Source organism: Alexandromys fortis, unplaced genomic scaffold, assembly GCF_014885135.2.
Source record: "Alexandromys fortis isolate MF-2015 unplaced genomic scaffold, M_Fortis_MF-2015_v1.1 scaffold_40, whole genome shotgun sequence".
NCBI classification, from domain to species: Eukaryota; Metazoa; Chordata; class Mammalia; order Rodentia; family Cricetidae; genus Alexandromys; species Alexandromys fortis.
This window is the reverse complement of record NW_026067966.1, coordinates 5,764,017-5,788,355: the sequence shown is the minus strand read 5'-3', so window position 1 is coordinate 5,788,355 and position 24,339 is coordinate 5,764,017. Positions and strand designations below refer to the sequence as shown.

At 35.0% G+C, this 24,339-nt stretch overlaps 1 protein-coding gene across 1 annotated transcript in view; it reads right to left on the bottom strand.

Moving 5' to 3' along the window:
- Erbb4 (erb-b2 receptor tyrosine kinase 4) overlaps positions 1-24,339 on the bottom strand; it is a 1,076,399-nt gene that overhangs the window by 383,837 nt on the left and 668,223 nt on the right. Inside the window, 1 exon segment of the mRNA XM_050154172.1 lies at positions 17,021-17,155. Within this exon segment, the coding sequence (XP_050010129.1) occupies positions 17,021-17,155 (135 nt within the window).

Here is a 24,339-nt window from a genome sequence, read left to right as displayed (position 1 = left end):
GAGAGCAGGTGCAGATTCTCCCAGGCAAACATTAGGCAGAGATCTGGGAGTCCTAGGAAGGAGGAAGAGGAAGAATCCAAGGAACCTCAAGTATCAGGGGCACCATAAGAGGAAGGCCAGGATCTCGATGGTTCAGGACAATAGCAAGATATCTGAGAGGAGAGAAGTATTGGTGAGATTTCAGAGATAATGGTGAGAATCCAGTGATGATGGTGCTGGAAGCCTTGAACGAGATCAGTGACTTATTGCAAACAAGGATGTGTGGGTCATGTTGCTTGTGTTACACACTGTAGCACCCAATGCTACTAGGATGAATGAAGATTTGTTGAAAAGATGGAGGAACAATGTAATTTTTTGTTGTTTGTTTGTTTTTTGTTTTTAACAAATTTTAGGGTTCTTTAGGCAGGGGATGCTGCAGGGGTGAGGAAAGGAATGATATGAAGGGATAGGGAGATAAATTGGAATGGGATATAAGATATAAAATTCTTTAAGAACCAAAGAATTAATAAAAAAATTATGTTATTAAACAAAAAGAGCATGGCCTACAGAATTAATTTACCAGGACTTGTAAAAGCTTGCAGAGATCAGTGAGCTTGTAGGGGTCTTACCTAGGTCCTCTGCATAGGTTGAGAAGCTTGGTGTTCTTGTGGGAATCCTAACAGTGGAAGTCAGGAGTGTATCTAACTCTTTTGCCTGCTTGTGGGACCGTTTACCTCCTCTTCAGTTGCCTTATCCAACGATGAAGTGATGGTATGTGCCTGGTTATGCGGTGTTTGGTTGATGGATTGATTTCCTTAGGAGGCCTGTCTTTCTGATGAGAAATGGGGAGAAGTGAATCTAGGGGAGAAGGCAGGTGGTGGGGATCAAATGAGGGAAGGGGACAGAGGAGAAACTGAGGTGAGATGTAATATATGACAGGAGAATTTTAAAAAAATGTGCAGTCAGAGTTTATTTCATGTCACAGTAAGTTAAATCATGAGTTATACAACTAATTTTTAACTTTACTGAAGTGGAAATACATAACATGAACCTTGATAAACTAAACTTTTTAAAACCTCGATATATTTATATCATTTATTCAACGATCTTGAATAGCATATATACTCATATGATGAAGATGAATCTTGAACAGAAATGTGAAACTCACATTTAGCCTACAATTCTTCTATAAATTCCTTCTTTGGGTACTCAATTCTACTACCGCTAATCGGTGGCTACCACAGCACGCAATTTCTCTCCAGAATGACAGCAAGCAGGGTTTCAGATAGAAGATCTAATTTTCATCGAGTCAACATGGCACACACTTTGAAGGTACAAATCCCTTTGCTCGTCCACATTTCTTTTGAGTGCCCCTGCAAATGGAAATCAATCCAGAAGAGAAATGACAATGACACTAATTCAAGGTGCTTATGGAAGACGGATACAGCAAATGTAGGTAAATCTACCATGATCCTGGTTTTCAAAAGTCTTACACTTGGATTAAGAAAGTAACTTAATTGTTGGCCTAACTTATATTCTGACATACTTATGATCTCTATTCAGTATAGGCATAGTAAGCTAGTTAGCTATAGTATAGTATAGTATAGTATAGCATAGTATAGCTAGTAAGCTATAGCTGGCCTTCTACCTTTCAAAATAAAAGCAATGGTCCTCACGAGGGCAGTCAAGATCCCACAGTACTCAACACTCTTTTCCCTGCCTCCATTGTCCTATCTTCTATGCTCTTCATCATGGCTTGGTCCTCTTTGTGCACCCCTTGCTGTCTTTATTCTAGTCTTTATGCTTGGGTAAATAGATCTTCAGCCATATGTAACTTAATTCAATTAACTATTTTGCTTTATTAGATTGTTGCTCTTTTGATGTAAGATATTAGTACACATTATTAACTAAAATCAGCATTACTTATTTATAGTCATATTTTTCAGATGATTTGGAGCTTGTAAATGATGCTTTGGATGTCAGAAAGAACTTGGACATGTCTTTCAGCATCTTCTCCTTGGAAGCTGTAAAAGGAACCCAGAATAGCTGTGTGGATATCCGATGAGTCGAAAACACATCAGTGAACTCAATGAAACGATTTATGGACTTGCTGGCTTGGCCTGATGGTCTCTGAACACATCTATCATATCTGACCTTTTAATCACTAACGTGGATTAAACATTTGAAATATTGAAATATGGAAAATGTTGGCATGTGGCAAAGGCCTAAGCTGGCAACAAATCTTTAATGAAACTTAACCATTCAGATATTGAAAGAATTTGGTAGATAAAATGATGAACCCAAATTAACAATATCACATTAAATGAGTTATAGAAATGCCAACATCTGTGTTTCTAAATCAATATTTTATGTAAGTAACTATAAATATAAAGTCAAACAAAAGTCCACAATCAATAAAATATGCCATTATTTTTATTATAACTCCATCATTGACAATGTTAATTCATAGGTTAATTAGCCTCTCCTACTCTGCTTGCTCTTGTACTTTGTACTTCACAATATTTTATAAGCATAGATGTTTGCATCATACTGCAAAATCTATTCTTGATAGTATCTATTACCAACCCCACAACTTCTTAAATATTTCCATATACTAGTATTCTCTCTTTTCTACATTATAGATTGTTTAGCAAATACCTCGAGTTTACCCAAATTACAAGAAAAATGTTAATGTTTGATTTTAAACTCTATAGTTTAGAAAGTAGAAGACATGAAGTCAAAGATGTATCTTTTATTACACATGAGATCGCTATACACACAGCATGCGGTCATAATTTGAGGGGACAGGTGCTTATTTTTTAATTTCTAATTGGCCGTTACTTTGATTCTACTATGTGTTGTCCTATTTCTTCATATTTAGGGAAGATAAAATACTGTTGAGTATAGAACCAATTTACAGCTTTGTCATCTATTTTCCTAAGTGTCATCTGCTCTTCACACATGAAACACTTAAAGAAGTAAGTGCTTGTAAAACATAAAAGAAAAAAAAAAGACACAAGATTTTATTAAGTGGAGTAAAAGTGGAAGATATAAGCATTGGAATCAGTTTTGTCTGCCTCTAACTCTTACCATTTACAATTATTGAGATCTTGAGTAAGAAACTACTTAATAGTGTATTTTCCTAAAATAAAAGAAGAAAACAAAAACAGGTAATACAGATGGTGATATCTGCTTCTTACACATGTGAAACATGATGAGAGGGAATTACATATTTAAATGTCTGACATGTAATAAGCACCAATACTTGCTCCCTTCTCCAATCATCACAACACTGTGTATAAAAGCATCACAGCATTGTAAAGAAAATTAAATAAGAGAGAACAGAGATAAATTGCAAAGAGGTAGAAGCATTTATGATTGTCTGAAAATGACCAGCTGTGTGACACAGGTCATGTGGTAGAAGAAAGGGGTGTGGCAGGAGCTCTGGCAGAGCTGGAAAATAAGTGCAAAGATTGATCACACTTTGAGAGAAGTGTGACTAGCAGTCTCAGAAAGACTTTTCCTTATAATCTAAATTCAGGAAGTTCTTAAAGGTCCTGAAACCCCACCCTCTTGTAGACTCCGGAATGCTTGCACTGAAGAATAGAAAGAGTCAGAGATATATCAAGGAGGACCTCCAGAGAGGGAGACCACAACCCACAGATGGAACAAACGTTTACATGAGTGCAGAGGATTGTATATCACTGATGGTTTCTTAGGTTGCTGGTTAGCATTTAGAGATCCCTAAGCAAACACTTGCTTCCACAGGTTCAGTACATGAGTCGTGTTGCATTTGAAACACCTGATATTGAAGCCAATATTCCAGCCAAGTACATCACATGGAATCCAAAGAACTGCTTATGTCCACATTTGTTAGATATTTCTCAAAAATCTTTCTCTTACCATACCTCCACCCCTAGTTGTCCCTCTTCCTGCCTTTCACTATAAGAAAGTCATGCTTCAGTCCCTCTAGGATGGAGAGGGAGAGCAATGAAAGAGATATCTTGGTACAAGGAGTCATTATGGGGTTAGGGAGAAAACTGGTGCTAGAGAAATTCCCAGAAATCCACAAGGATGACTCCAGCTAAGACTCTAACAATAATAGAGAGGGTGACTGAATTGGCCTGTCCCTGTAATCCGATTAGTGACTACCCTATTATCATAAAACCTTTATCCAGTAACTGATGGAAGCAAATGCAGCGATCCACAGCCCAGCACTGGACTGAGCTCCTGGAGTTCAGTTGAAGAGAGGGAGGAGAAATCATATGAGCAACAGGGGTCAAGATCATGATGCAGAAAAACACAGAGACAGTTGACCCCAGGTAGTGGGAGCTCAAAAACTTGGCACTGACATCTGGGAATCCTGCAGAGGACCATACTAAGTCCTCTAAATGTGGGTGACAGTTATATGGCTTGATCTGTTGGGGAGTCCCCTGGCAGTGGGACCAGGATTTATCTTGGGTGCATGAACTGGCCTTTTGGAGCCCATTTCCTATGGTGACATACCTTGGTCAGTTTTGACACAGGGCAGAGGGAATTGATCCTGCCTCAACTTGCTATACCAGACTTTGTTGACTACCCATGGAAGGCCTTACCTCCTCTGAGAAGTGGATGAGGGGTGGGCTGGGGGAAGGTGGGGGGCAGGAGAAGGGGAGGGAGGGGGAACTGTGGCTATTATGTAAAATTAAATTTTTTTAGAAAAAAACAGAAAAAAATGAAAAACTGAAAAAAAAGAAAGTCATGTTTCCTACTCCCCTGCCCTATCAATTGAGGGATCAGAAAATTCCAGTCATTTTAACTCTTTCTGCTCTCTGTTGTAAGAATTATTTTCCCACAGGTTTATTTTCAATTCTTTATGAATACATATTGTGTCACCTTAGTAATTGTGTCTGAATGTGTTTGTGTGTGTGTGTATGTGTGTGTGTGTGTGTGTGTGTGTGTGTGTGTATACGATGTTGGGGCACATGGGAGGACAGTTGGATCCTGTGGGATAAAAATACCAGTTAGATATGAAATTTTTGAGGTAAAGAGGAGAATGTTTATCTATATAGATTATCCTACAGAGTAGCAGTTCATAAGGATCAATATGGACTGGTTTTCGATTATCATGGACAATGAGAGGTACCCATGGGACAGCTGTGAGATGTCCATCAGCAGCCTCTACTTTCATCTGGTTCTAAGACCCGGACCAGATATTAATTCTGTGGGTTACTAAGAACTGGGTATTATCATGGGAAAACTGAGATGTACAAAATTATTACAAGTTCCTTAAGGGAAGTAACCATTTCCTCACCACCACTTCTTTTGCTGCTAAAAGAGCGATGGGATTCTCAAATGGAATAACCCAGAGTTGCCTTACCGAGGGTGATGTTTTCACACCACAGCACTCGCATGGCTTCAACCCTAAAGATTTCAATTCTGAAATGCCTTATAAGGCCTGTGGTTTGGGGCTTTATAATTATGGTGTGGGTCATTAATCTTGTAGCCTCCCTTTTTTATTATCTCTGAGATTGAGACCGAGTTTCTGTTACAGATTGCTAGCCTGTAGCAGTCAGTTGGGGAGATGAGACATCCGTGAGACAGATAACAAAGAAAAATGGGTAGTAAATTGGAACAGATTAGGTGGCTCCATAGCACTATATTAAACAAGCCCTTCTGAGTACAACTGTCAGACCCCGAATAGAATTTTCCTCCCATTGTCCATCACCCTCCAAGACTTAGCTGTTAAGAGACTGTGTGTTCTATGTGTGTGTGTGTGTGTTATGTGTGTGCAACTCTGTCTTTCTGTCTTTGCATAGGTCTCTCTCTCACTCTCACTCACTATATATATGAAAGTTCTCAGACTTAAAGCGCAAACAGCCCATAGTTAGCCATTTCTAAATGGCTACTGCAAGCCTGTGGAATGAAAATGTGATTTTAAAACTGATGGCAGTTAAAAAAAAGTGAACCAGGAACCATATAATAGATAATAAGCATAAAATATCATGGTGTAGAATTTTTTATTACTCCATGTTTTAAAGTTCATATAAAAAAGTTCATATAGAAATGAAATTCAAGAATAATGGATTGATAATGCATCAAAATCTGATTCTATCAACAAAGCTACTTCAGCAGGGTTTCGTAGAACTCTAGTATTAGAAAGACCTGGAAATCCAGTTATTATTTATAGAAAACAAGAGGCAAATGATTTTTCAAGTAATAGTCTATATACTTACAGTATTCCACTATATACTATTTAAAACAAACGTAAACCAAATTGCCTGTAATTAAACTACAGATTTTTATTTTCCAAAAGAAACTTTGGTTTTGTAATATTTGAAAAATAATATTAAAATCACCACATGAAGGAATAAATAACAGCTTAGATGCACCCTAATTTTATCTGGAAAGAGAAAACATGGCTCTAGGTATTATATTTCTCTTGAAAACCTTCAAAGGAACACACTTCTGCTGATTGGAATGAAGATACTTGGAAGATTAATAATTTTTATCATACATGAAGGGGTATGTTTGGATTCAACCCAGAGTTTATATACTCCAAGGTCCAAACACTCATTCAAGACAACTCATTTAAGTTTCTAACTAGTGTTACTGCCAAGAAAAGAACCATTCTTTATGTTAAAGAGGAAAGGTTACCCTGAAGATATTGAAAAATACATAGAAAAACAAACTTTATCTCAAATAATGCCTGATTTATGCAGAAATTAGTACAAATATTAACACTGAATGGACTTTAAGAGGCAACGAAGGCAATCGTCAGGTAAGGCTGTCCACACCATTATCAATCCCAATAATACATGTGCATTTGATTGTACAATGTTGTGGTAGTTAAGTAATTTTCTGTTTCATCAAAATATATAAAACTGAATATTTCCCACTGAATTAAAATGTAAGCAGATCTCCATTGCCAACAACCATACAGACTTCAGATCATGTTTGTTCTATCACAAATAAATTGCAGCATTCCTAATGTGATATGTGAGATTTAAAGACATTGAGAAATGCTGGGTATCAGAGCTGTCTTGCTTTAAAATCATTTACATTTATTGAAGCAGTTTGCCTTGTAAAGTCAATTTCTTTGCTCAGGAAAGCAAATGCTGACATGCAAATTAGTTGCCTAATTTAATGTTGTATTCTATTTCATAAAACTGAAGGAATATATTCTCCAATTAATTTGAATTAATTCTATAGAAAATATTTCTGAAAAAAAATGTTAAATTAAAATCTTTGTTTAATAAAGCATGAAAAGTAGTGGAATAAGAGTAGCAGATAGGAGGACCTAGTTTTAAAATGGCCTTTCTTTGTGCATTTTTATCCATGCTTGTTATTTCTTTTATGTATTTCTTTTACTTGTATTTTAAATAGAACTTTAAGAGAAATGTCACTGAATAATTTTCTCTCCACTTTTCTCTTCTCTACTTAAAAAGAGCACCTACAACTGGCAAAAGAATCACCCCTAAATAGAACATAATTTGTTCTTGCCAGGCAGGAGAATTAAATAAGAGCTGCATAGAGCTACTAACAGCAATCTTGGTTCAAAAGCTCTGTTAGCAGGTCAGCAGCTTGATCGTCTTTATTCTGCTTTGCCCTGGTCCCTGTAGAGATAGGACAGCCCCTGTCTCTGCTCTGCGAGGCAGACAGCAGTTTTCTTACAACCTCTGTGGAAAATATTGGGACGAAAGTGGTTTAGAGAGAGACAAATAGGAGCGGAAAGGCACACATATTAACTTTCAAAGTCACTAAAAGGGAACAACTTGAACATCTCTGCTAAAAGCTTCTTATTATATGTAAGAATCTTTCTTTGTTACAAGCTTCATTAATTTAAAATATTAAGATTGGAAGAAATGGAGATGGGACAGAAAAACCTGGAAATACTACTCCATTGTGAAAATAAGTTCTTTGAAGTCACCATCACTTGACAAAGATAGACATGCACACAGTAATGGAATCTGTGGCAGTATTGAGATTTGCAGCTACAGAACTGGACAGACATGGTTGTTTCCCACACAAAACAAATCAGAAAGGATACAGCCAGGTAATACTGGCTAGAGTTCATTTAGCTGTCATCCAATTCACACTGTTGCTTGAAAACCCAAAATAGGTGTTAAAATAGGTGTTATCTACAAACCGTGCTTCATTTAAAAGAAAATCAACTTTGTGGCACTTGATAAATATTTTTGTTCAGAAATAACTAGTTTGAATCAAAATGTGTTCTTTGTCCACTCATGGTGAGTTTTTTGCTTTATATAAATTTAGCATTTTTTTTTGTGATTGCAATTTAATCACACCATTTCCCCTTTCCTTTTCCTTCTTTCAAACTCTCACACACACCATTCCCTGCTCTCCTTCAAATTCACAGACTCTCTTTTCATTGTTAGTGGATGCATACATGCATTTACATATACCTACATATTTTAAACATAACCTGTTGAGTTCATGTAACTACTTGTATGTATGTTTTCATGTCTGACTATTTGGCACTGGACAACCAATTGGTGGCTCTTCTCTGGGGAAGACCACATCTCCTGCTCACAGTTTGAGTCAGCTACCTGTTGTTATTTGTGTGAGAAATTTTACTATTTTTATTAACCTCATTCCAGGTTGTAGTCTTTTTTGCTCCCAGGTTAGCATCCTTGAGATAGTCTCCAATATAAGAACAAAACACAGTTTTCTGTGGGGATATAAAATACACAAGAGTGGAATATTATGAAAGATATCTTACTAGTAATCAATTCACCTGATATTAGTTGTCTAATATTTTGTTATTATAAGATATTTGAAATTAAACATTTAAAAAGCAACAAAGGTATTCTCCTAGGCAGGAGAATCACAAGTTTCAGATTAACTTGGTCTATGAGACCTTGTTTCAAAAAATTTCAATAAAAAAAAACTAATTTACTATAATATTATATGTTCAATATTAAAGGGAAAGTAAATACTGAGTTCTAGTCAATATATATCCTGCAGTGTATGCTCCACAATAGGGCTTCCTAATCAGGTTCCAGGATAGGAATCTTTGGGTAAGCCAGTGCTACATAAGTCTACCTTCAAATTAACAAAGGAAATTGGAGATCAGAATGCCATCTTTATGTTCATTATTAAGGGAAAATAAAAATATTGAGCTTGTTTCAAAATCAAAGAAGACAGGAGAGTATTTGTCAGTAAGTTCCAAATAGCCATTGCTCTCTTTTTTCTTAAACTCACACTACAGTTTAAATCACATATTGACTTTCACACGAGATAGTGGAGACTTTAACACCTACTTCTTACCAATGACCTGGTCACCCACACAAAATCTAAGCAGATAAAAATGAAACTGATAGACACTGAAGTTAACAGATGTTATAAACCAAATGGACCTAACATATATTCTAGAACGTTTGTAGATGGATTCTCATTTCTATACGGGTTTTGTTAGGGACCTAATTTGAATATAGCAACTTGAATATCTAATAATTAGTAGGTGCTGACTTCAGTCAGTGTAAAGAAGAAATCATGAAAATTAACTTGTAATATCCATTGTCCATTTGAAGACAGCCTCCACATTTTACCCAAACACAAAAGAAATACACCTTCTTCTCAGCATCTCATGGAAATTTCTCCAAAAATTGGCCACATATTCAGACCAAAATCAAGTCTCAACAGACACAAGAAAATTGAAATAACTGGCTATCTTACATCCTACTACCACAGACTAAAGTTTGATATCAACAATAACAGAAAGTTTACAGACTCATGGAAACTGAACAGCCCTCTACTGAATGAACAATGGGTCAAAATAGAAACAAAGAATTTTGGAATTCAATGAAAATGAACACACAGAATACCCAAACTCACAGAATACACTGTTTTCAGTGCTAGGAGGAAAGTTCATAGCACTAAGAATTTAGCATTAAAAAAAAAATTGGAGTAATTTTATATTAGCAACTTTACAGTTGAAAGCTTTAGAAAAAAATAAGCATAACCAAGAGGAATAGAACATGAATAATATAATCAAACTGAGTGCTTAAATCAATAAAATATAACCAAAAAGAACAATACAAAGATTCAGTGAAACAGTTGGATCTTTGGGAAAATCAACACGGTAGACAAGCCTCAAACCAACTAAAGGACACCGATAGAATATACAAATAAAAATCAGAAATGAAAAGTGGGACATAACAACAGACACTGAAGAAATCCAGATAGTCATAAGAACATACTTCAAAAGCCTGTACTCTGCAAAATTAGAAAATCTTGAAGAAATTTAGATATTTTATATTTTACATGCTCATACATATATAACTATTCATAATAAATAGCATTTATTTAGTCTATGAGACTTTCAGATGAGCTAAGAAAGGTCTCTACTATATTATAAAAATAAAATTAGTCTATTCTGGCCCCAAGATGTGAAGTTTAGTACTGCTGAGAAAAAAAAAATTACCCTTTCTAAAATTCAGAAATTAGAGTTCTTTAATTTCATAGACTTTGTTTGTTTTTAATATATTTATTTAGTTTTTACATTTTTATTTTGCATTTCCATCACAGTTCTCCCTCCCACCCCAACTCCTGACCTCCTCCCGTACCCCATCTTCCCAGCCCATCCCTTGATCCACTCTTCCCAAAGGTGAAGGCCTCCCATGAGGAGTCAGCAAAGCCTGCCAGATTAAGTTGAGGCAGGACCAAGGCCCTCCGTCCTGCATCAGGGCTGAGCATGGCATCCCACCATAGGGAATGGGTTCTAAAGGGCTAGCTCATGCACAAGGGATAGATCCTGGTCCCACTGGCACCAGCCAAGGTAGACCAAGCTGCACTACCGTCTCCCACATGCAGAGAGCCTAGGTAAGTCCCATGGAGGCTGCACAGCTGTCGGTCTACAGTTTGTTTCTTAGAAAAGTTGACTGAGAAGTCAATACCTAGGATGAAAACAGGATATGTTTTGAAGATTTTGTTTCTAGAGTCAAACAATGCACGTGTGTGGACAATTAAGAAGCAAACAGTCACCAGAAAGAGAGGTGCTGGGTTTCTCCTCACCATGTCAAAACGCTAAGAGTGCACTGACCAGAGACCCTCTACTTATGGATGTGCAGACAAACGCCTCACAGATTCAGGGCCCCACTTCCTTTATCAATTACTTTTATTGTTATAATAATAATATAGTTTGAATGTCATAGTTTTAGCTCACTTTTAAATTTTACTAGAATTTATGAAGACTGGATATATACATTGTAAGATTCTGTAGAGCAAAAGGGAACATCTGCCATATGTGATTAAGTAGACTTCCAATGGGGTAGCTGTGTGTCTCTTTATGGCAGCTTTCCCCTCAGCATTAGGGAAATATGTCAAACTCTATCAAGAAAATGGACATTTCTCCAACAATTTTCCTAATAAATTTCTTTTCTTTTTATTGAGCTCTACATTTCTCTCTGCTCCCCTGCCTGCCTCTCCATCTTTTCTACTTTCACCTTACTTTTTACTATTTTTAAATTTTTAATTACTCTTTTATTCATATTTCCACATTTTTCTCTCTCCTTTTTTCATTCTATTTTATTGAAAATAGATTCATCTCTCACTTAGTATATCCTGATTTTGGTTCCCCTCTCTCTTCCAAATTCTTCCTGGTCTTACCTCCCATCTGGATCGACTCCATTTTTGTCTCTCATCGAAAAGTCAGGCTTCTCAAAGACAAGGCAGAGCCCTAACTGGCCATCTCCTGTCACCAGACAAAGCACACAGTACTCAGACCTGGTTATATCTAACTGTGCTTATGGCCAAAGGGGTCCAACTATAAACAAGGCAAACTGCTGAAAGATGAAGGTTGCTTTCCACAAACTCAATACCTATACAACTCATTGAACATGAAGAAGTTGAGCAGATGCCTACATACAAGCTTCAGCACTACATGTTAGCATGTTTGGCACAGAAAGGTACTCTTAGTGCTACAAAATGAGAATCAGAAAGATCAACGGAGCTCAAACCATTTATCTCCAATGATGTACTGCCTGCAAGACATGCCAGGGCAATGGTAGCACAAAACTTGTGTGAGCAGCCAACCTATATCTTATTTGATTTAAGGCCTACTCAGCAAGATCTAACTCATATCTGCTTGGATGAGCAAGAACTTGACATCCCAGGAATCTAGGATAAACCAAATACTACTGGTATAAAAAATAATGATAAAATGACTCCTAATAATATTCTGCTATATTCATCAGTAAATGCCTTGTTCAGCTATCAGAGAGCTTCATTCTGTAGAAGCTGGGAACAAATATAGATTTTCACAGCCTGACATTATGGAGAGAGAGAGAGAGAGAGAGAGAGAGAGAGAGAGAGAGAGAGAGAGAGAGAGAGAGAGAGAGAGAGACCTTGGAGCACTAAAAGGATGTGCCCATCAAATCCCTCCCCTTGGAACTCTCAAAGCCCATGAAAGAGGAGGGGGAGAAAAATAATGAATAGCCAAAGCAGATGGAGGTCACAAAGAAAACAAGGTCCTCTAAATCAGCATAATCAAGCCTCATTTGAACTCACAGAGGCTGAGGAAGCATGCACATGGCCTGCATGGGCTGCCGCAGGTTCTCTGAGTATGTGTAACAGCTTCCAGTATAGTATTTTGGGGAATTCTCGAGGGTGTGAAGCAGTGGATATCTGATTCTTGAGCCTTTTCTTGGGCTCATTTCCTTCTACTTGTTTGTGCTCTTTAACTTCGATGTGTAGGTTTTTTTTTTTCAATGTTACTATAGTTTGTTCTTCTTTACTATTACTTGAGACTTTCACTTTCTAATTAACAGCAGAGCTGATGCATAGAATTAATGTAGTCTATTTTAATGCACATTATTAGATTATATGCTAGTTCTGATAGCTAATATTTTGTTAGGATTGTTGTATATATATTAATTTAAAATATTTAGGAAATTAAAAAATGACCTACTATGTGAAATTTGTGAAAAATCCAATTTATAGTTTAAAAATATTTAGGAAATTAAAAAAAAGACCTATGTGAAATTTTTGAAAAATCCATTTTAAAGTACTTTTCAAAATGCTACCTCTTAGATCATGTAAATCAACTTACACTTTTCAATGTGTTTTACTTTTCCCCCCACTTAAGCTCTGACTTTAAAATATTTCTTAAATTCATGTAATTTGATTGCATGTATGTATTTACATAAATTGAAGTTGTTTTTACTTGCCTTGATTGCATGTTAACTGTATACCAAAGTCCAACATAAAAAAGTACATCTATTTCATGTAAATACTGTAATATCAAACATGTAACAAGAGTGATATTGCATTAAATTTAGTTAAATTCCATTTTCAGACTTGATTTTCTTCTAGCTCAAGAAAGTTAATTCATGAACACAGTGTGCAGTGTTTGGGTGTGGTAAATATTAAGAAATATAGTATTAAATAAAAGAAACACAATAAAGCTCGGGAATTAAAGCTGTCTGAATATTTATTTAGAGAAAAGTTTAGTTTATGAAATTCTGTTTGTAAAGGAGGTACTCGGTACAAATTGTCAATCACCCATCCCAATTCTGTGGTAAGCTGGTGTTTGGCTCTGGAAGACAATTTAGTTATGTGATATATCTGGTAGGTTCATATTATTATAGGCAGTTTTATCATACATTTCATGCCTTTTATTTACATTTTAATTATGTATCAAATGTATTTCAACAAAGAATATATTTATCTTTAAACATTTTGCATATTTGTATTATGAATGAATGAGTCATAAAATACACATAAGGGTATATTTTGTGCAATATTTTTAATAATTTTTTGGGATAACTCATTATTATTTTGGCGATTCTTGGATTTTTGTGCCTCCAATACAAATTTTGGATTTTTTTCTATTTCTTGAATAAAGTCCTAATAAATGATTGGAATTGCATGGGATTTATAGATTATTTTGATAAGAAGATTGTTTCCACTAGATTAATTCTACCAATTCACCGGAATATTTTTTTTTCTTTTGTTGTATTCGTAAATTTCATTTTTGAGTAGCTAAAGTTCTCACTGTACATGACAAGTCTCCTCCCACCTGCTATTCCTCTCTCTGCCCAACATATCACTTCCTGCCTGTCTGTACAGCTCTTTGGACCTCTATGGTTAACTATTGGCTAGCTCAGCCCTCTGATCTTTAAGGTTTATTTGTTAGAACACAAAGGAATGTCAAAACACTGAGTTTGTCCACATTTAGCATGATGTTCACTATAGTTTTGTTATATATATCCTTTATTTTGTTAGGTTGTATTCCCTCATTTGTATCCCCTTCATGTCTTTTATTGAGAAGGAATGTGAGATCACATGAGTTTTCCTTTGAGACGATTTTTGAGAAGGGCAAATTCATTGATTTACATATGCTGAGCCATCCCTGCATCTCTAGAATGAAATTCAGGAGGACAAAGTTCCTTGGAATATGATCTGGATAAATGTCTTAAAGCATGGTTAGGATTTCTTATGTCAAGCAGCAGAAGAAAGTAACTATCTACAAACTACAAAGCTCAGCTCATAAAGCTGTAAGATGGGCATAAATTTAGAGAAAATACTAAGCTATTTGGTTTTGCTTAATGTTAGTGACAATGACAAGAGTTTCAGGACACAGGTGTGGTCACTCTTTACTGAAAAGACATTTAGCATGCATGTTGTTAGGACTGGTAATAAGAAAAACAAATAAGCACACAGGCCAAATGAGGATTCACCAGATTCTGATAATTACGTGACAGAAAGTTGAGAAGCTTTTGAACATGAATAGATATATTCTCTACTAATCACCTATTAAAAGTATTATTTTCATAAATTAATATATGAACTAAATGACATAGTAGTGACAATTATATTGTGAAAAACAAAAAATGACAGATTCTATCTATAATCCATTTCTAGTACTTAGTAGCTTTTGAGTTGGCAGGATTGGAGGAAGGGTAATTTGTGGTCTGGATGTATTGTATGAGAAGAATCTATTTTCAATAAAAATAATAAATACACTTATTCATTTATTTATTCCTAATTTTGATGAAAAAGATATTATAAAATTTGTGATATTAACTTTTAAATTTTGTATGTCAGTGGTATTGAGTTCATCCCCACCTTTGTGTCCTGACGCTTCAGAACTCTTTCTCCTATTGAAGCTGCAGCTATGTGCAAACTGAGCTGGAGCCACATTTCCTCTTAGACCCTGGAAAGCTACACTTTATATTTAGTTACTTCAAGTAGGATTATTACAAGTGGACTAAATCAGTGGACTCAATATTGGAGTTTAGTTAGTGTTTATCTTTTCTGCATTGTTTTTTTCCTGTTAGAAAATAAAACCATTGAAAACTAGTATTTAAAAATAGTTAATTCATTATTGTCAGATATCATATCATATAGTAGATTGAATGATTTACCATCTAGAGCTTTGTAAGCAATAACATTTTGACAACAATAGACGGCTAATCTGTAAAGGGCTATTGATTATGAATCCAGCCTGCATTTTTAATTTTTGCATCTGAAATTTTTGCATGCAAAACAAAAAAAATCACAGTCACAGTTGCCTAATTATAGGCACAACCGTCCAAATTAGCCCTCAAAAGAACAGCACAAAGTGATACCATCTGTGAAAATGGACAAACTCCACAGACCTTTCCTGTTTCAAGCTCTGTAAGAGGAGAGCAAATTTCCCTCAAGCTTTTGGCTCAGACTTTTTTCTTGTATGATCTCATGTATGCCTTAAAGGCTAGTCTTTCTAAGAAGCTGAGAACCAGCAGGCCTTTCCCTCATCCAACCAAACAACCCCTTCCTCATAATATATTCCTTTATTATGGCCACCTGAAAATAGTAGTCATTTCTAAATCACGTCTTTCCCATTGTTAGCACAAGCAGATTAAAAAAATGTACACAAAATTTTGCCTGGTAGGTAACTTTAAAACTACAAAGACAGACTCTCATACAAATTTCTTTTTAAAGATGACAAGAAAATTATGTTACTCTACTTTCACAAAAAAGCTGTTTTAGCCTTTTGTTAAAAATACAACTGTCAGTTTTGATCAAATACATTCATATTTTCCCATTATGTTATTATGGCCATCATGAAATTTAATAATTGTCCCTTGGAGTTTGATTTCCCATAAAAGAGTCATAACACAATCATCACTATTGCAAATAATTATGGAATTATGTGGAGTTATCATTTCAGATGGGAAATATATAATAATAGATTAAGAAATTTAAAACCCAGGTTAATACTCAATAAAGATTCAGCTCTCATACAGATGTCAGCAATAATAAATGTGTGACAGCAAAGCCTGCTTTAAAAAAACAAAAGAGATTCCAGACATAGTCATTGGCAGAGGTTTTAATGATAGTTCAGATACTATTTGTTTTTCATTTCATCATATTAAATACTATTTACCTAAAATGTCCTCTCTGGAAGAAATGTCCTATACTTTTAAGAAGTAGAGAACTGGGTAGTTTATTTCTGATTACAAACTAAGAAGTCTTAGTATATGAACTTTATAATGACTCATGTTGCTTTATTGTAAATTATTGCCTTAATTATTTGTTTTAGTTTTTCTTTTTGAGAGATAGTTTCTTTGTGGATGCCTGACTGTTCTGGAACCCCCTAGAACAGGCTGACCTTGGTCTCAGAGATTGGTCTGCCTCTGCCTCCTCAGTGCTGGGATTAAAGGCTTGCAGCTCTACAGTCAGATATTACCAATGGGGCATTAGTGAGAAATCAAGGTTTAAGAGCTGTGAAATAGCGTAATTAGAGGAATGAGCTTTTGAATGGAGTCGGATGCCTAAATATCATCAATGGCATGCTGATTAGGACGTTCAATATAACACAGGGTAAAGAATATTAAGACATTAGAGAGGATGGTGTGGACCGTTGAGATGGTGAGCAGATAGAGGATAGGGTTTAATGACTATTAAACTCTAGGAATGCCAATAAATGCTAGAAGGAGAAAAGAAATTCCCACAAGTTGTCCCCTGACTCCATGCGCGCACGCGCACACACACACACACACACACACACACACACACACACACACACGTCTAATGATGGGGTAATGCTACTTACATCCCGAGCTTCCATTTGTTGACACCAAAGTCATGTTGGAAGGCCATGGATTCCGAACAATATCTTGCCAGTGTATGGTGTCAGCATAACACAGGAATTTGTTCTGGTCGACATAGACTCCACCATTTAGAATTTCTGTATGAGAAACAAAATTAACCATTAATTTGCTTTTTTAAAAATGTTAGCCATCAGAAAGGCATTGTTGGACTTATTTTCAACACTAGAATCATATTAAGAGCCAGGATGCTCCTAGAACTATTTTCATTGGTTCATTTACCTTCATTTTAGCACTTTAAATTTTAGCACTTCAAAAGGTTGAAAAGTACAGACAAAAATAGAAATAATTCTAATAATAGACACATATCCAAAATTTTGATATTTTTAGTGTCTGTGACTTTACCCTGGATTTATAATAACATCACTTGTAAGAGTTCAAAATCTGATACTTTGGTTTAACATTTTGTATAAAATATTGAAAGATAATTTTTGTTTTATTTTATTTAATGATAATATAATATTATAGAATATGAACTAATTAATATTACTTAATAGAACTCTTGTTATTTTATTTTCTCTTTGCTTAGTCATTAAAATAAATGTCCCAAAATATAATTCCATGACCATAGATTGTGAAATCTCATGATTTTTGATACACACATTCAAATGTGCCTTCCTTAGAACTTATTCAATCTAAGATTTACTAGAGCCCATACATCAGTAATGAACATAAAGTAAAAAATGAAAATTAATGTTCTCTTGCAAAATATTCTCTCCCATATGAAATATTATCAATAGATTGGTCAATCATTAAGACTAACACAAAACAAGATATTATATCATTCCTGTTTGGCTCAGGAACCTGGAAATGAGATAAAAAATCTATGAGGTCTACTTTTTGCTTGATTCTTTATTCCATAATTAATAATGATTAACTGAAGTATTCACAGGAACAGTGTATAATTACACATAAAGATAATCCTTCAGATACACTAAAGTTATTTGGAAAAATTAAGATAATCCCTCTGAAGAAAAGTTATTTTAAAGAAATTAGACACATAAATAGCATCTTTATTTTAGTATCTACTAGAGTATCCCTTTGTAATTCAGTCTATAAATAATCTTAAAATCATTATATAATTGTTTAATAAGTTTTCAGCTATAACTACAAGCTAAGAAAAATAAGTAACAGTCTTTAAAAAGTGTAGGATTAGATGTGATGTTGTACCAGGTGCTATTCAGAGTCAGTTTCCTTCCGTGACTCTCTGCATGCCTGTATTATCCACTGCAGATACAGGATGGCTATGTTGTTTAATACATGATGATATTAGATATCATCCAATACATGATGCCCTGATGTGAAGGCAAAATGAGACAGAGGAAGAAACAGAAAGGTCCAGCTGAATTCCAAAACATGTTGTCTATACAAAATGTTACTTTCTTTAGTTAGGAAGAGGAATAAAATCGGGCTATTTCCTGGAAATGCTACTAGAGAAAATGTTACTAGATAAAATATCTGCTGCAAAAGGACAAATATCAAGTGTTCTCTCTTGCATGTAGAGCTTAGATATTACAGAGGAAGACAAGAGCATACATGAATGTAAAGTGGGCATTCACATAAAGAAGAGATATGAGGGTGAATGGGATTAATAGGAATTGCATTCAGACCAGGGAGAGTAAGAGTAAAGATAATAGAATTACTTGATGTACTTGTGCAAGATGTCTATGAAGTTCGTTATTGTGTATAATGAGTATGTGCTATTAATATTCTCTAAAAATAAATTTAAATAATAACTGCATTTTTGTTCAAGAAAATCTTCCATTGGTATTTTATGAAAGACAGAGAAAATATCAGCTTAAGAAAATACTGGTAACCAATAAATCCCAACCAGTCAGAGTGTAAGAGCCTGGAAAGAAAATCATGCTCCTTAGCAGACTTGAGAATCATCTTCCTTGTGCAGTTCTTCAATATATTTTTAATATTGCTATTTTTTCCTTTTGATACGCCTGGTCTAAGTTACATATTGAATAGCTTTCTTCAACCAGTGTGAAATAAATGAATAAAGGAATACATAACAGCCAAGTAGCATTTGCTGAAGCAAAATTGGTGGCACATTCAAAGAACCTGATGGCTCTGCATGTATAAAATCCTCTAGAAAAATTTACATTTTTCAAACAGTCCCCCTTTCAAACTCAGCTCTATTCTCATCATCAATCTTTTCACTATCTGTTCTACTTCTTAAAGGGTAAGAAAAAAGAAACAAAGAGAAATTAGATCATGTTTTTTTTTTCTTTTAAAGCCTAGTTCATTTTTTTTTCATGACCCAGCCATGCAACCTTCATCAGAACAGAAGCAGATGTAAGACTGATTGCAAAAAGGATTTCTGTATTAATGCTTGGCATTACGTTTCTATGGGAAAATGTGCACAGGTCTTACACTAATAGCTTTCTCATGAGACACTGTGTGATACTCTTCAGCTCTAGGAATAATTCTTCATTAGGTGAAAAGAAAGAGTATTCTGACTGCTATTTAGGAAATGAAGGCTATTTTTCAGTCTACATTTGGAAAAATTACACTGGAAAAAAAGATGTGTGGAGAGTGGTAATAGCTCAAAAATTTTGAAAGCAAACAAAACAACAACAACAACAACAAAAACAACCTTAGTTTTCAGGAGTCACATTTCAATTCAAACTGTTAAAATGGAAGAAGCACACTCTCCATTTTCAGCTTCCTATCTGGATAGTCTCAAATAGAATCAGATTGTATTATGGTGAATAATAATCTCATCAAATCTCTTTCTTCAGCAGAATTAATCTACTATTATTAACATTTATTTCTTAGAAATATTATGCTGGAGAGCTTGACTTTTCTTGGAAAAGAGATAGAGAAACGAGACAATAATAATTTCAAAACAAGCTTACAGACTAAAATTTTCTACTAAGACATATTCATGGTCAATCTGGTTGGGACATTTTGCCACGAAAGACCCGAGAGCCAGCTTCCTCCAGCACTTCTGCTGGGGGGGAGTCATACATTTTTATTTAGCTTTGAGTACTGGAAAGTTTCAGTTTTCCCTTTATGCTATATATCTTTCTCCACCTTCAAATGTCAAAATCTCACCTTCAGAAAAAGTAGGTTTTTATTGGCATTTATAGGAATACACTGATGAATATATGATGTCACATTTTAAATACTTGTCTACCAAAATATTTTCAGAAAATAGTGCTATAATTGTTTTTAAATATGATTTAAAATTTTGTTTGACTTTATAACATAAATGTCAAATATTAGTTTAATATCACTTGAGAGGAAATACTTGATTAGTTTTATTTGTTTGATTTTATAACATAAATGTCAAATATTAGTTTAATATCACTTGAGAGGAAATACTTGATTAGTTTTATATTTCAAATAAGAAACTTCTGTAGGATAGTTTACGACCCAGAAGAATGTAGCAACAAAAGAGTAACCTGATGTTTGCACTATAACTGACTATGAAGGACAAATAATTATCAGAAAGCAGAAGGATTTGGGGAGATCCGATAAAATACCAAAAGTCACCTATACTTATAACTATTTTAGTAACTTATAAGAAGAGACTTTTTTTTACTGAGGATTTATTTTTAAAAATCACCTGTTTTAAACCACAGTTTCCTCTAACATGAAAATAAAGTAAGTAATAACTAAACTTTAGGATTTAGACAAAAAGATTGCTATAGAAAAGTAAGAGATGAAAAGCAGCGAATAAATGCAATGGACAGTCAAGCAAAGAAGCTTGAGTAAGGCAGGTGGAGGAGCGTGAAAAAAGTGTCAGACACGTGAGTGAGTTCAAGGCAGTCTCACCCCACTGTGCTCACAGTCGGTTGTAAAAGCATACAAGAGTAAATTAAGAAAGACACAAACAGATTCTTGATCCTTTAATCAATTGGTAAAGGAAAGAAAAGCCTTGAACTTTCTTACTATATTGTTTGAAATTATTTCCAGGAATTTCTCAAAACAGAACTGACTATTACTAATAAATGTTAGAGTTACATTAGATATAGCATTCTGTAAAAATAAAAGTACCATTCATTACTGAAAAATCTCATTACATTTATTTGTATCTCAGGTTTTTCTGACTAAATACATATAGGTCAAATGAAAGATGTAATAAATATTTTTATACATAGAGTAAGTAAATAATAATTTGCATTATGCTGTAATATGGGGTTTATTTATTTTTATTATTTTCTTTAATTTATTTTTTAAAAATAATCTTTTCTCATTTTACATAACTATCCCAGTTCCCATTCTCTTCTCTCCTTCTGCTCCTCCCATCTTCCCCTCACCCTACCCCCCATCCACTCCTCAGAGAAGGTAAGGCTTCCCAATGGGAGTCAATAAAGTCTTACACATCATTTTGAGACAGGATCAATGAACTCTCCACTATATTTAGGCTGAGCAGGATATCCTTCCAAAAGGAATGGGCTCCAAATCCAGTTTCAGCACGAGAGATTAATCCTGGTCCCACTACCAGGCCCCGCACACCACCCCGGCCACACAATTGTCAGCCACATTCAGAAGACCTAGTTTGATCCTTTGCAGCGTTCCTTGCTTTCAGTCAGGAGTCACAAGCTCCGGCTAGCTCAGGTCAGTAGTTTCTGTGGGTATCCCCCTCCTGGTCTTGACCCTCATATTATTGGTCCCCCCTCTCTTTGACTGGTCTCCAGAAGCTCGGAGCAGTGCTTAGCTGTGATTCTCTTCATCTGCTTCCATCAGATATTGGATGAAGGTTCTATGATGACAATTAAGGTAGTCATCAATCCGATAACAGGAAAAGGACAATTCAGGGACCCTCTCAGCTATTGCTTGGGGTCTTAGCTGGGGTCATCATTGTGGATTCCTGGAAATTTTTGAGGTGACAGGCTTCACACTAGCTCCATAATGGCTCCCTCAACCAAGATATCTCTTTTTGCTCTTCCTCTCTGTCCTTCCCCCATGTCGACCATCCCATTTCTTCTGTACATGGGATTTAACTCAAACAAACACATATGTTTCAAATTTAAATACGACCAGACTAAGCTTTGGGAAGTTAAGGGACATGGTACATAGCTGTCTTTGCAACATCGGTCAATTGAGCAGTCTTTGCCCAACATACATTGCTTACACAAACATAAGTCATAAAATTTCATGCCAACATTAATCAGATAGCTTTGGATATATCTTCTACTTTGCTTTGTGACTAAGTAAAATTAATGATGAAAGTTATCTTTTTTCATAAACAACTTAAATAATTTTATCTGGATCTGTGTTTATAACAGAAAGAACTTCTGTTTGTCAGATATAGCTTTGGGTACACATCCCAGCACTGGGTATCGGACTATTGTATAAGGAGATACATATCAGATATTTACTAAGTTAAAAATCTATAGACATTAGAACTTATTAAGTATAAAGTAAACTAAACACACCAATAGATAATGTTAAGACATAATTTTATCTTTTGACTACCTGTTTTATATATACATATAGTTCATTGAAATGAAATAAATTTTATTTTATAAAATGCTCAGAATTTATAGCTTGCAGGATTACTGTAGGGAGCTTTTTTGATTTTTAGAACTCTCTTTAACATATTTTTGTGATATAAAAAGTACATTTTATCTATCAAGCTAGGTTGTTTCTATGTGAATAATAATGACTTTGAGTTTTGCAGTTGGTCCCAATTTCCTAAGCTTACACAAATTATCTATCATACTTTGGGAAAGCCTAAAATTATGCTGTAGTAGTTAATTGATAGAGTTTCTGATACTAATTGTTAGGAAAATACAAAGTGCTGCTATAACATTTTAGAGAGAGTTTGAACAACTTCCACCTTCAATTCCTGAAACACTGGCCAGTGAATGTTTTATTTTTGTCTTTTTTATTTAAATATCCTTTCTTGAGTCTGATGAAGATTTTTTTTTGTTATTGAAATAATTTCTTTTGTTATCCACTTTCCCTAGACTAGCTATTATAGTGGATTACCAGATAGTTTATTTTAATAGAATCATTGGCATTAATTAAATATACTCATTCAAAAGAAAATGTGGTAAAAATTGTATTTTGTCACTGACCTATATAATGCGACATCCTGACTAAAATTTTAGATGACTGTGACCTCTTGGTAGATCTAAGAAACTGAAAATATTTCTCTGATCCAAATGTACTATTTCTAATTACTACATAATAGTGTCTGGATCTTTCTTTTTCTCAAAACAGCTATTATAATTGTAAATGCACTTATCCATATGACACTTTGGTCTCTTTACTGGTATTGGTAGTAAATATTTCTCAAAGAACTATTAGCTAGAATGAAATAATAAAAATCTAATATACAGGAACGAAATAGCTCACATCAATCCCTGGCTGTGTATTTAAATGTCTCACTTTGAAAGAGTCATCATGTAGGTCAACTGTAGAATGAAATGACAGTGAAAAACAGGTGAAATGCATCACACTTCTCTAGTTACAGTGAAGATATCTAAATAGTATATATATTAGACTTATATTACCGATCCAAGGTAAAGCATACAACGAAGAAGTCACAATCCAAAGTCGCACAAGGCCATTTTCAACGAAGCTGCAAAAGCATTTATGGATCTTTCTCAGAAACAAAGCAATGTATCTTTCTCACTGTCATCGCCTCAAGCCACACAAGTCTGTTGGCAGATAATGATACAGAAGTAATATAGATCACATCATCCACCTGTAATACTTAATACATCATCTCCGGACTGGACTTGCTCTACGGATTCCTGTATCTCTCCCAAACCCAGACCTTTCAGCTGGGAGCACAATGAATTGCTGCTACCCCACTGGGTCAGCCCTCAAGGTTCATTATTAATAAGCTGAGACTCGAAAGGCTAATGAGAAACGGGTGCTTGAGGAGACAATGGCTCATTCATCATCAATCAAGCTTTGAAGTTTTTATACAGATGATTTAAGGAGAGTTGAAGTGTGCAAAATTGAAATGTCACATTTGTATTGGGAGGGGGTAGAGGGTGACAATGTAAATGAGTGATGCACCCTCTATCTCTCAGCTCGGTGATCAGAGTCAAAAGCTCACGGAGGCGAATACCAATTGTGAGACAGTAACAGTGGACGGTTTTTCAAGCAGAGCAAGGCAATTTAATGAGGAAATTATTAGACTCATTGGCTGAAAATCAAGTTATAATAGAAAATAAATGCAAAAACACCTTGATTTCAATTGAACAGAACTAAGCAATGTTGCCACAGTGTCTGAACTTAGTAATAGGGCTTGAGTGCACATGACAATTCTGTGTTCACATTGTTTCAGCTC